The sequence below is a fragment of the Bos taurus genome, chromosome 11 (genome assembly GCF_002263795.3).
Source record: "Bos taurus isolate L1 Dominette 01449 registration number 42190680 breed Hereford chromosome 11, ARS-UCD2.0, whole genome shotgun sequence".
NCBI classification, from domain to species: domain Eukaryota; kingdom Metazoa; phylum Chordata; class Mammalia; order Artiodactyla; family Bovidae; genus Bos; species Bos taurus.
The window spans coordinates 103,082,602-103,094,852 of record NC_037338.1 but is presented as its reverse complement, the minus strand read 5'-3'; the positions used below and the strand labels follow the sequence as shown (position 1 = coordinate 103,094,852).

Sequence of the window (12,251 nt, the reverse complement as noted above, 5' to 3'; positions counted from 1 at the left end):
GGGCTTCCGTGCGAGTCGGGGGGTCAGCCGGTAACGCTGGACGTCATAGCAGGTACGGTAGATGTGACGTCCTCACGGCCTCCTCTAGATATGGGTGCATCCTTCCCTACTCCAGCGAGGACGGCGGACCCCAGGACCAACTCAAAAAGTGAGTGTACCTCGGGTCTGGTGGGAGGGTCTCCCGTCTACAGGGTGGGATCCGGCGGGGGCTCAGGCTGGGGAGACCTGGGCAGAACCCTGGCTCCTCTACATCTTGTGATTCCTGCTGGAGGGCCGAGGTCTGGGCGCTTCTGCAGGACGAAAGGGATCGGAGGGCAGTGGCTGGGGTCCCAGGTCCAGGGAGCAGGGGGGAGGCAGGGGGCTCAGAGCTGGGTCCTGAGACCAAGTTCAGGTGTAGGAGGCTCATGATGGCCGGGCAGGGGGCTCTGCTTGTCCCCTCCTCCCTCCCATGTTTATGCAGCGCCTACTGTGTGCAGCGCAGCCAGACCAAACCAATGAACAGAGCAGGCGCGGCCCTGCCTGCCCCCCTGCAGTTCCCTTTGGTTGCGGGGAGGTCAGAGTGGGGGTGGGGGGTCCAAGACTGGGGTGCGGGGCCCAGAGTGGGGCTGGGGGGTGGACAGGAGTGAGTCAGGCTCCCCAGGAAGGGAGAGGTGGTCACTGTGGACCGAGGGCTCCCTCCAGCTGAGACTGCCCGCCCCCCCTGCTGACCAGGCCTTGGCATCCAGATGGGCGGGGCGAGCCCAGAAGCCCGGCCCCCAGGGGGTGCCAGGGGAGGGCCGAGAGGAAGGAAAGGCCAGGCCCTGACTCTGCTGCCCGCCTGCCCACCCCCAGTGCCATCTCCTCCATCCTGGGCACCTGGCTGGACCAGTACTCGGAGGACTTCTGTCAGCCCCCCGACTTCCCCTGCCTCAGGCAGCTGGTGGCCTACGTGCAGCTCAACATGCCCGGCTCCGACCTGGAGCGCCGGGCCCACCTCCTCCTGGCCCAGCTGGAGCACGCGGACCTCAGCGAGGCAGAGCCGGAGGGTGAGGAGGGCGGGGTGGGCGCTGGACTCAGGGGGGGCGCCCCCATGGCAGAGCCAGAGGGTGAGGAGAGTGGGGTAGGCGCTGGACTCGGGGGAGACCCCATGGCAGCTGCTGGGCTGGGAGCAGAGACTAGCCTCAGAGTGCCTGCGTGGGCACCTCCATCAGGGATGATGTTCTGTTGTGGGGTTTGGGGCCAAGGCTTCTCTGGAAGGCAGAGGCGTGCTTTCTGTCTTGGAAGGGCAGGCGTGTCGCTGACCTTTTCTCCTCTCGCATCTCTGTCCCCAGCTCCAGTTCCAGCTCTGAAACCAGCTGCCGAGCCAGAGCCCACACTAGGCCCAGACCTCGAGCCCGCTCCGGCACTGGCCCCAGAGCCAGCCCTGATGCCAGCTCCGACGCTGCCTTCAGAGCTCGAGCCGGCTCTCTCGCAAACCCTAGAGCTCGAGCCGCCTGCAGCCCCAGACCCCCCCTGGCCTTTGCCCGTGGCTACAGAGAATGGGCTGGGGGAGGAGAAGCCCCACCTCCTGGCATTCCCTCCTGACCTTGTGGCAGAGCAGTTCACGCTCATGGATGCGGTAGGCAACCCATCTCAGCAAGGGTGGGCATGGGCACCCTTTCCCTCTGGCCTCTGCCACCCAGACCCTCTGGGCCCTGTCCAGAGCAGCTGGTGGTGGTTTAGTCGCTAACTCGTGCCCGACTCTTGTGACCCCATGGACTGTAGCCCACCAGGCTCTTCTGTCCATGGGATTTTTCCAGGCAAGAATACTAGAGTGGGTTGCCATTTTCTCCTCCAGGGGATCTTCCCCACCCAGGAATCAAACCCGGGTCTCCTGCATTACAGGCAGATTCTTTACCGACTGAGCCATGAGAGAAGCCCAGAGCAGGTGTCCAGCCCCAAGTTCCAGTGCCACTGTTATAAGTGTCACCTGGGCCAGGTTCCTCGCCCCAAGGCCTTGGCGGCCCTCCAGGCTGTGGACCTGGGACCCTGCCCTCCACATGCATTGACTGTGGATGACATCGGGTGGAACAGTCGGAAGTTGGGTGGGGTCTGGCCCCCTTGGGAGGGGAGAGGAGGGCTCGCTGAGGTGCCGCCAACTCCACGGACCACCCCCCGCCCCGGGTCTGCTGAGCAGGCCTCAGGAGCTTCTGCATTTATTAGGCACCTGATGTGTGTTAGACACCAGGACAGGCAGCAGACAAAGGCTGTGGTTGCAGCGCCCCGGTGAAGGTGCGTTTGCACACGGACAGGCCTGAACCGTGGCCTGGGGCTAAGATGCCGCTGGTCTGGGCAGGCATGAGCCTCTTCTGGCGCCGCAAGTCAGGATGGGCTGGTGGCAAGGCCCAGCTAGTTCTCTCCTGCCAGTTTCATCCTGGGTCGTTGACGTGCTGGGCGCCCACAGTGAGCAGGGAACAAAACCCTGAGACTTCACCCCGCAAGCCAGCTCCCCCACCCCCTGCACCACCTCCCCAGCTTCCTGAGCTCCAGCTCTGACCAGGGACCTTGGGGAGGTTGGGGCGGGGGGTACCTGGGCTGCGGCAGAGCCAGGTGACCCCCCCCTGCCCCCTCCAGGAGCTGTTCAAGAAAGTGGTCCCCTACCACTGCCTGGGCTCCATCTGGTCCCAGCGGGACAAGAAGGGCAAGGAGCACCTGGCCCCCACCGTGCGTGCCACCGTCGCCCAGTTCAACAGCGTGGCCAACTGCGTCATCACCACCTGCCTCGGGGACCGGAGCGTGTCAGCCCGCCACAGGGCCAGGGTGGTGGAGCACTGGATCGAGGTGGCCAGGGTATGCACACCCTCCAGGGCCCGGGGACCCACCCCTTTTCACCCCGGGATTGAGTTCAGACCTTCCCCCTGGAGGGGGTGCGTTACTCACGGGGCCCCAGGAGCGCCTCCCAGGGCGTCAGTCTCTTCCAGGAGGGAGCTCCCCTCCAAGAGAGACCAAAGCTGGAGCAGGCAAGCTGGGTCCCCCTCATGGCCTGTCCCCTTGCCCCGCAGGAGTGCCGGGTCCTCAAGAACTTCTCCTCCCTCTACGCCATCCTCTCTGCCCTGCAGAGCAACTCCATCCACCGGCTGAAGAAGACGTGGGAAGAGGTCTCCAGGTGGGCAGCCCTCTCCCCACAGGGGCTCCGAGGGCCCTCAGGCGGGTTTGGGGGCTGGCCCCCAGTGAGCCTGGGACTTGCCAGAACGTGCGGCCTCTGTGGGCGGGGTCCCCCAGGGCCCACTGGCCTTAGGCCTGCAGTTCTGCCTCGGGACTCGGTTTCCTTCTCTGCCGGGTACTGGATTGAGCCTCACTGGAGGTTTCTCTGTGTTTACCTCACAGCCACACAATTCTGTCCACTTAATATCAACATAGCACCCCCTGGTCTAACGGCTGTGGGGGGCCCGGGTGAGCCACAAGAGCCCGTCCCCAGGCGCAAGGAGCCCTTAGCGCCCAGTGTAACCCTGTTTGAAAACCATTGCAGGCAGAGGGGGTCTCTGGGTCCTTAAATATTTTGCCCCCGCGCCACCCCCAACACACACACCATTCCCCACTTTCTCTCCTCCAGGGACAGCCTCCGCGTCTTTCAGAAGCTGTCAGAGATTTTCTCGGACGAGAACAACTACTCCCTAAGCAGAGAGCTGCTCATCAAGGTAGAGGAGGGGGCATGGGCTGGGGTCAGGGGGCTGACATTCCCATTGGAAATTTCTGGGGAAACTCCTCCTGGGATCTGTTTGGTCCACGGGCCGGTGGCGGGACGGGGGCACTTTGGGGACAGGAGGCCCTGGTACAGGGAGGGGGTGGGGCAGGGCTGCTGCAGAGCTCTGGGGGGTGAGGGGCGAGATCAGAGTCCCCTGGGTCCCTGCTGGATCCCCCCACCCCCAGGCACTCAGCTGCCCCCTCCAGGCGTAGCTGGGATCCAGGCTGCGGGTTTCTTCCCTACCCAGCCCAGCCTGTCCCCAGGAAGCCAGGCTCTGCCGCTCCTCTGTCTACCCTGTCCCTGGAGGGCCGAGCCCTCTGCCCACCCAGGGACCCTACTGCAGGGGCTCCCAGCCCAGGGTCCCAGTGAGCTGGCCCGGGAGGTGGGCCTAGGGGCTGGGAGCGTGCAGCTGCCTGGGGCCTCACGCTGCCCAGGGCAGACCCTGCCAGTGCATCCCGGGGACACTTCTTGGATTCTCATCGTGGGGCCTCTCTCGGCCATGACAAATACCCCAGATGGCTGGGGACAAGTGCAGGGGGTCTCCGCATTCACCAGGGCCCCTCCACAGAAGCTTCCACAGCAAAGGGGAAGCAGAGCGGCAGCCCCAGCTCCCCCTGTCAGAGGTGGCACCCAGGAGACCCCTCTGGAGCGGGCGAGGGCAGAGTTCTGTGCAGCAGATGCCCAGAGGGGCTCCAGATGGCTGTGGAGCCTTTGGCACGGCGGACACCCCGCCTGAGCCAGGTGCCCCGAGTCCCTGTCCCTCTCGCCAAGGCCTGCCTGAGCTCTGAGCCAGGACCTGGTCCCTGGAGGGCGGCAGCGGGGGGTGGGTGTGTGGCAGAATTCCTGCTCTCCTCTTTGAGTCCTTCCGAGATGAGGGAGACGGGGGTGGGCAGCACAGGTGATGGAGGTGTGACCCAAGTCCTGGGAGACCCCGCAGGGGGCTGTAGTCCTCTTTCCAGGTGAGGAGACAGGCTCAGGGAGGTTCCCACCCCCATGAGGGCTGGGTCAGGGTGCAGTTCTAGAAGTCGGGTGTGCTGGGGTGGCTGGAGCATTTGCACCAGTGGCCAAGGCCGAGGTCGGTCTGCTGGTGACGTGAGAAGGGGGGATGGGGCAGGAGGCCTCACTGACGCTGTCCTTGGCCCTGCAGGAGGGGACCTCCAAGTTTGCCACCCTGGAGATGAACCCCAAGCGAGCCCAGAGGCGCCCGAAAGAGGCGGTGAGTTTGCTTGAGGCTGGGAGTGGCGGGGGAAGCCCCTTGAGCCCCGCTCCTGGGACTGCGTTGCTGGACATGCCCGTTAGCTAGACCCGCTCCGGGCCCTGGTGGTGTCCTGACCAGCTGGTGTCCCAGGGACTGTGGCCGCCAGAACAGGGACCTGGAAGAGCTGGGCTCGGTGGGGTTTGGTGGTGGGGTTGGGGGTCAGGGGCCAGGGACCGTGTGATCCAGGGGATTTGCCAAATACCAGCCTTGAGGATGACTAGAGGCACTTTGGGGTCCATGGACCCTGGTAGGGGCTTGGGGGGAGATGGCTAAGGGTGCCTAGTGCTCCAGGCGGGGGGCCTGGGTGGGGCTGGGGGAGCGGGGCCTTGGGGCTCACTCATCAGGCCCCCCGCCCCCCGTGTCACAGGGTGTCATCCAGGGCACCGTTCCCTACCTGGGCACATTCCTCACGGACCTGGTGATGCTGGACACTGCCATGAAGGACTATCTGTATGTGAGTGCGCCCAGGGGCTGGGCTGGGCTGGGCTGGGGGTCCCTGGCCCTGCACTCTCAGCAGAGGGCGTGCCTCGTCTCACGAGAGCCGCCGCCCCTGTGTCTAGGAGACACCTGCCTGTATTAGCAATGGGTGACCAGAGCTTGGTGCCAGCGGGTGGGGCTCAGGGCTGCAAGGGGAGCAGGCTACAGCCCCTCCCTCAGGCAGTGGCTGTGGGTGGAGAGAGGCTGGGCCCTCAAGTGGGGCACAGGGTAGCCGAGCCCTCCTGCCCGGGGCCTCATTCTCTCCAGCTGTCCCCAGACCCAGAGCCTCGGGCCACCGCCCTGATCCCGCCCAGGTCCAGCTGTGTGCTACGCTGCCCCCTAGTGTTTGTTCTGGGTAGCGCAGCCTGAGCGGGAGCGAGGGGGTGATCTGGGCAAGGGGACCCTTTCTGATGGAAGCTGGCTGTCTGCTTTGCAGGGGAGACTGATCAACTTCGAGAAGAGGAGGAAGGTGAGCGGCCGCAACATCACGGGAAAGGGGCAGGTGTTGAGGGGGAAGGGAGGTCAGAGTGCCACCTGATTAGAAACCTGGCTCCACCGTCTGCCTTCCTGTTACATTTGGGAGGAGAGTTGGATACAGAAACGGTGGGGGAGCTTCTCCCACCGGAGGGTGGGACAGGAAGTCGAGTCAAGAACAGCTTCGGGGAGGGGGGTTGCTGTTTAACCCCGGCTCTGAGGACAAGGTGGGAAGAGGGGACCCAGAGGCTGTCCCAGGCCCGGCCCCCCACCCCACCCCACCCCGCCCCAGCCGTCAGCATCCTATCCTCCCTTCTGGCCCGCAGGAATTCGAAGTGATCGCCCAGATCAAGCTGCTCCAGTCAGCCTGCAACAATTACAGCATCACGCCCGAAGAGCACTTCGGGGCCTGGTTCCGGGCCATGGAGAGGCTCAGCGAGGCTGAGAGGTGAGTGCGGGCAGGGGCTCGCGGGGTGTGGGGGCACACCTGAGAAGCAGTGGGCTGGGGTCCTGGTCAGCCTCGGGCTCTGCCACTGGTGACGGCCGGGGCGCTGGACTCCGTCTGGCGGACAGGCTCAGGATCAGAGCCCCGAGTGTGGCTTCTGGTAGGCTCATGGCCCTGCTCTGTCCTGAAGCTACACATTGTCATGCGAGCTGGAGCCCCCCTCCGAGTCGGCCAGCAACACCCTCAAGGTGAAGAAGAACACGGCCATCGTCAAGCGCTGGAGCGAGTGAGTGCCCAGGTGGTGGGGGAAGGCTCCCTCGGGGTGAGGGAGGCTTCGAGGGGAGATCCAGACAGCTGGCACTGGGGTCCCAGCTCCTTCACTTGCAGCCCTGGGATGGGCATCTGCCTCACTTCTCTTGGCCTCAGTTTTTGCCTCTGTGAAGTGGGTTGATGCTAAATGATCTGTTGGAGGCTGGAGCCCATGGGGTGATTGCCTGAGCACCCGGCACAGAAGCTAGGGGACAGGGCAGTAAGCTAGCTGTTCTGTGCAGCCGCCAGGCCCCCAGCACAGAGCTCAGTACCAGCGGCAGCTGCCACTCCAAGTCCTGTGACCAACTCAGGTACGGCCCCTACCTCAGCAGCGGAGACATTGCTGACGCACTCAGCGTCCACTCGGCCGGCTCCTCTAGCTCCGACGTGGAGGAGATCAACATGAGCTTCGTCCCAGAGTCCCCCGACGGCCAGGAGAAGAAGGTGACCACCGCCCCCTCCACTTCCCCAACAGCCCTTCCCAGCCCTTGGTTCCCTGGGCCAAGGTCCCCCGCTCCATGCTAGAAGCCCCTCCCGCGCTGGACGCTGGCCCGGGGCACCTGCTGACCATGCCGTTGCCCACAGTTCTGGGAGTCAGCCTCCCAGTCGTCCCCAGAGACCTCCGGCATCAGCTCGGCCTCCAGCAGCACGTCCTCCTCCTCGGCCTCCACCACGCCCGTGGCCAGCACACGCACCCACAAGCGCTCCGTGTCCGGGGTCTGCAGCTACGGCTCCTCACTGCCCCTCTACAACCAGCAGGTGGGCGACTCCTGCATCATCCGGGTGAGCCTGGACGTGGACAACGGCAACATGTACAAGAGCATCCTGGTAAGCCGGGGGGCCGCCCCGGGCGCACAGACCCGTACTGACCGCCGTGGCCATCCCTGCCCCCTCCTGGAGCCGGCCTCCCAGTGGGCTGGTGAGCCGGGGGCCGCCCCGGGCACGCAGACCCGTACTGACCGCCGTGGCCATCCCTGCCCCCTCCTGGAGCCGGCCTCCCAGTGGGCTGGTGAGCCGGGGGCCGCCCCGGGCGCGCACACCCGTACTGACCCCAGTGGTCATCCCTGCCTCCTCCTGGAGCTGGCCTCCCAGTGGGGTGGTCAGCCAGGGGCTGCCCCGGGCACGCAGACCCGTACTGACCCCAGTGGTCATCCCTGCCCCCTCCTGGAGCTGACCTCCCAGTAGGGTGGGGAGGACGGAGGGCCAACCACATGCAGGACCAAAGAGGCCAGTGCTGATGACCGATGCTGAGCAGTGCTGGGGGCGGTGGATCAGGGGTTTCAGCAGCCGCGGGGCAGGGCCTCCCTGATAAAGGGTCTGAGTTGGGGAGAGGCTTGTGCCTGGGGCTTGAGGGGAGCAGCAGGAGGCCCTGGGTGAAGGAACTGGCGTCGGGGGACAAGTCCGGGGGTCAGGGGAGTGTCAGGGGCCTGGACCTGGGGGGAGGGAGGTGGGAGCCCCTGTAAGCTGGAGCAGAGGAGGACCACCAGGGACCCCCCCATCTCCCTGGGGGATGGGCAGGGAGGCCGGTTAGGAGGCTGCTGGGGCTGCACCAGGCTGGTGGCCGGCAGTCTCAGACACCGGATATAATTTGAAGTTCTGACATCTAGCCAGCGGGAGTCGCCCACAAACGCTGTGTGTGCTGGGGGGCAATCACTGGGGGGACTCTTCTCATTCTCCAGAACTCAGGCTGCTGATGAGCCATTTGCACACCCCCCCCACAACCCTCCTATCCACCCCCACTGGGTCAGGTGCCCCTTTATAACACCGTCACCTGTGTGGCCTGTGTCCAAGGCCTGCCTATGATCTGGCCTTCGGGATCAAAGCAGCAGGGGTCCACGCTGTGCTCCATTACAGCCTGTAGGCCACGCAGGCCTGGCATGGAGGCGGCCACCGGGCATCCAGCCAGCTCCTCCTCTCCCCTCCAGGGCGGGACCAGATGCTGTCTGTACCCAGACCACATGGATACCATTGACCTGGGTGGGCGGGGTTGAGGGGAGCAGCCCCCCAGGGGCAGGCAGTTTCTAGGTGGTGTGGCAGGAGGGGGCAGGCTTGCAGGAAATGGGGGGCAAGAGTGATTGGGAAGGACCCCTCATCATTGCACGGAAGCCTTCCCAGAGGAGCAGGAGAAGCTGGTGTGACCCTCACGGACCCAGCACCCGGCCAGAGGTGTGAGCCGTGCGCACTGCGCTGCGACAGCTCTGAGGGCCCAGCCCAGACCTCTGCCCTGACGGCCCGGCCCCTGCTCTGTCCAGGTGACCAGCCAAGACAAGGCTCCGGCTGTAATCCGCAAGGCCATGGACAAACACAACCTGGATGAGGACGAGCCCGAAGACTACGAGCTGGTGCAGGTTATTTCGGATGATCGAAGTAAGTCAGGGCTGGCTGGGTGGGCGTTGGAGCGGGGGGGAAGTAGGGGGGTCACCATGCCCCAGGCCTGCCACCCCAGAAGGTCCCACCAGGGTCAAAGCAGGTTTTGCCCAGACACTGACCTGCCCAAGGTCTCCCTATGGCCCCCACTGGCCACTGGGCCCTGTCTCATGCCCTTCCCTGGTCACTTACAGTCAGTGGGAGACCCCGATCAGCGCTGGCATTGTTGAGGAAGGGAGAGAAAAGGCTTTTCTCCTGGGGCAGGCAGCCAGATGGCTGAGCCCACAGGCCGTCTGAAGAGGCACTTTCTGGCTGAGATGGAAAGTGTGTCCTTCAGGGAGAACCATGCTGGCCAGGACCAGAGCCTCGACTCTGAAAGTCCACGCACACGTGACCTTGTGTGAGCTTGTCCTGGCCGCTGTAACTATACCACTGCGGTGGCTTCTGAGGCCCGGGTCAGGGTGCCAGCGTGGTCAGGTTCTGGTGAAGGCCCTCTTCTGGGTTCCTGGTGTCCCCACACAGTGGAAGCGGGTAGGGAGCTCTCTGGGATCCCTTTTATAAAAGCAAACATCCCCTTCATGGGGCTCCACCCTCGTGACCTCATGGCCTCCCAAAGGCCCCACCTTCCAATCCCATCACCTTGGAAGTTGGAATTTTGGGGAATTTAGAGAGAACACAAGTTAGAATTCGTAGCAGATACTGAACACAGAGACTACAGGGAAACAGCTTGGTATTCTAGAAAGGGGAAACAGGGAAAGATCGGGAACAAGCACAGACTTGGAGCCAGGCAGCGTCGGCTTGGAGACCTCAGGCAACTGACTAGAGTCCTTTGTGGCTGTTTTCCCATCCCGAGATAAGATAGGAGATATGATAGGCGGTGAGCTAATCCACGTGTATGTGGATTGTATGCTCACACATGCACGTGTACAATCAACACACCAGAGCTGCAAATGCCGTCACTCTTCCCATCTTTCCCATGAGCTGATCGCCCACGCACAGCCATTACCCAGTTAGCAGTGACCCCTACAGTCCCTAGAAAGCATTAGTAGTCATTCAGTCGTGTCTGACCCTTTGCGACCCTGTGGACCGTAGCCCGCCAGGCTCCTCTGTCCGTGGAATTCTCCAGGCAAGAATGCTGGAGTGGGTAGCCTTTCCCTTCTCCAGGGGATCTTCCTGACCGAGGAATCGAATCCGGGTCTCCTGCGTTGCAGGTGGATTCTTTACCATCTCAGCCACAGTCCCTGGAAGTTATTTTCTAAATCCTCTGTCACCTTCTTGCACCATTTTAGGTGAGGTGAACAGGGTGGGTGGGACTCACCCATCTTACAGAAAACGAAGACTGAGGCCTAGCCAGGTCAAGGACCAGAGTAAGAGCCACACCATGGAGCCCGGAACACACATTCCAGCCCAGCTGTGCGGAATAGCCAGCTTAAGGCGGAGGAGAGGGTGGGAAGCAGAGCCAAGAGCAGCTGCCTGCTGAGATCCTGGCACCCAGGGGGTGTGGAGGCCTCCCTGAAACGCTGCGCTGGGCCAGAGGCAAACCCTGCCCTTCACAGAAACCCAGAGCCCTTGTCCTAAGTTGGGTGGGTTTCAGGGGAGGTGGTCTGGGTTCTGGAAAACTTACTCCACCTGGAGAATCCTGTTCATTGGAGGCAGCAGGGGACAGGACAGGGCAACCCTTTGCCAACTGCAGGCCGAGGTGGGGCTTTCTAGAGTCAGAGCCTGTTTTTAAACAAGAGTCGTTGGTTTCCATTGGTGCCTCAGTAAAGCGTCCCAGGCAGGTGTCACTACGAGGGGTCCTGGGTGGCCCTGGAGTTGCACTGGGCGCCTCGTGTCTTGGATCAGGCCTGCCCTCGGGCAGGGGTAATCAGAGCCCCTGACTGGGGCTCTCAAGTGGTGCGGTGTGCTGTGGGGTTCCCGTAAGCCCAGCTGACCCTCTGCCCCTTCCTGACCAGAGCTGAAGATCCCTGACAACGCCAACGTGTTCTACGCCATGAACTCTACCGCCAACTATGACTTTGTCCTAAAGAAACGGACCTTCACCAAGGGGACAAAGGTCAGACATGGAGCCAGCTCGACCCTCCCCCGCATGAAGCAGAAGGGACTCAAGATTGCCAAGGGCATCTTCTAACCAGTCCTTAGCTGCCAGCCACAGAGCCGCCCTTTCCAGGGTCTGTCTAGCCAGGCGACTCAGCACTTACAGACTTTGGTGAGCCAGGCCAGGCGGACACCTCTGCCCGACCCGCCCAGCCCAGGCCACCCCCAGACCCCAGTCTCACCGCAGACCTCCCCCGCGGCCGGGATTGACGCCTCTGCCGACAGGCTGACCTGGCCTCCTGTGGACCACCTGCTGCCTTAGGTGCCTTCTGCTGTCTGGAACCGGAAGACTAGCTGAACCTTTGCCAAGGAGCGCGGCCAGTGGGCACAGAGCCCTGCCTGCCGCCGGGCCCGGCCCCCCGCACACCGCCCGCACACCCTCCCAGGTGTGGACCACTGCCACCCGTGCCCGTGGGCACCCCCAGGGCACCCACTGCTCCACCGGGTCTCACCACTGCAGTTCTCTCCTCCCACCACTCTGGCCTTGTCTCAGGCTGCACCAAAGATTCCATCATCAGGGCAACCAAAGGCGAGGGGAGTCTCACCCACTGCCCACTCCAGCCCTCCGCCGGGAGAGAGGAGAAAGAGAGAGAGACCGCCTTCACGGCCCAGACTCTAACTGGTGGGTGAGGATGGTCTCGGCTGAGTCCCACCGATGTCGGATCTCCTGACCCTGCAAGCGCTGTTCACTGCCGCATCCTGGGCTTAGCGAGACCACGCGAGACAGGGGTTAGTGGGAAAAGGAGGGGTTGTGGGGGAGGGGAGGGGGACTGAATATTTGTATAAACGGTGGAAAAAAAAATGTTTACCAGTTGGGGAGGGGCAATATTTATTTGTTGTAAATAGCAGATGCTAGACTTGAATCTTATATTAAAATCCTGTTTCTACTATAGCCTGAGAGTTGTGGTAAATTTGTTCTTTTCAGGGCCCGTGCTCATTTAAACGAGACACAGACTCTCACGTTCTGTGTTCAGGTAGAAAATCTGCCAGGGTTATTGGTTTATTTGGGGCAGGAAAAGCAAGAAGGGCCGGCCAGCCTTCTCAGGCTCTCTTTAGGAAATGGAGACATTCACCTTTCACAGACCGTATATTCACTTCAATATCATTAAACTGGGCCACAC

The 12,251-nt window shown here is 63.0% G+C and overlaps 1 protein-coding gene across 13 annotated transcripts in view; it reads left to right on the top strand.

The window, feature by feature from the left end:
• Positions 1-12,022, top strand: part of RALGDS (ral guanine nucleotide dissociation stimulator) — a 49,275-nt gene extending 37,253 nt beyond the window's left edge. For 5 of the 13 annotated variants that reach the window (XM_024998557.2, XM_059891191.1, XM_059891189.1 and 2 more), the window contains exons 4-18: positions 50-148; positions 832-1,025; positions 1,311-1,597; positions 2,593-2,808; positions 3,021-3,124; positions 3,572-3,656; positions 4,851-4,919; positions 5,329-5,415; positions 5,875-5,907; positions 6,239-6,360; positions 6,548-6,643; positions 6,909-7,110; positions 7,252-7,494; positions 8,919-9,033; positions 10,989-12,022. In XM_024998557.2, coding sequence (XP_024854325.1) covers positions 50-148; positions 832-1,025; positions 1,311-1,597; positions 2,593-2,808; positions 3,021-3,124; positions 3,572-3,656; positions 4,851-4,919; positions 5,329-5,415; positions 5,875-5,907; positions 6,239-6,360; positions 6,548-6,643; positions 6,909-7,110; positions 7,252-7,494; positions 8,919-9,033; positions 10,989-11,164 — 2,128 coding nt within the window. In that variant the 3' untranslated portion in view covers positions 11,165-12,022. The remainder of the gene's footprint in view (positions 1-49; positions 149-831; positions 1,026-1,310; positions 1,598-2,592; positions 2,809-3,020; positions 3,125-3,571; positions 3,657-4,850; positions 4,920-5,328; positions 5,416-5,874; positions 5,908-6,238; positions 6,361-6,547; positions 6,644-6,908; positions 7,111-7,251; positions 7,495-8,918; positions 9,034-10,988) is intronic. The other 8 variants (XM_024998555.1, XM_059891187.1, XM_024998546.2 and 5 more) reach the window with 5 other exon arrangements.
• Positions 12,023-12,251: the final 229 nt, after the last annotated feature.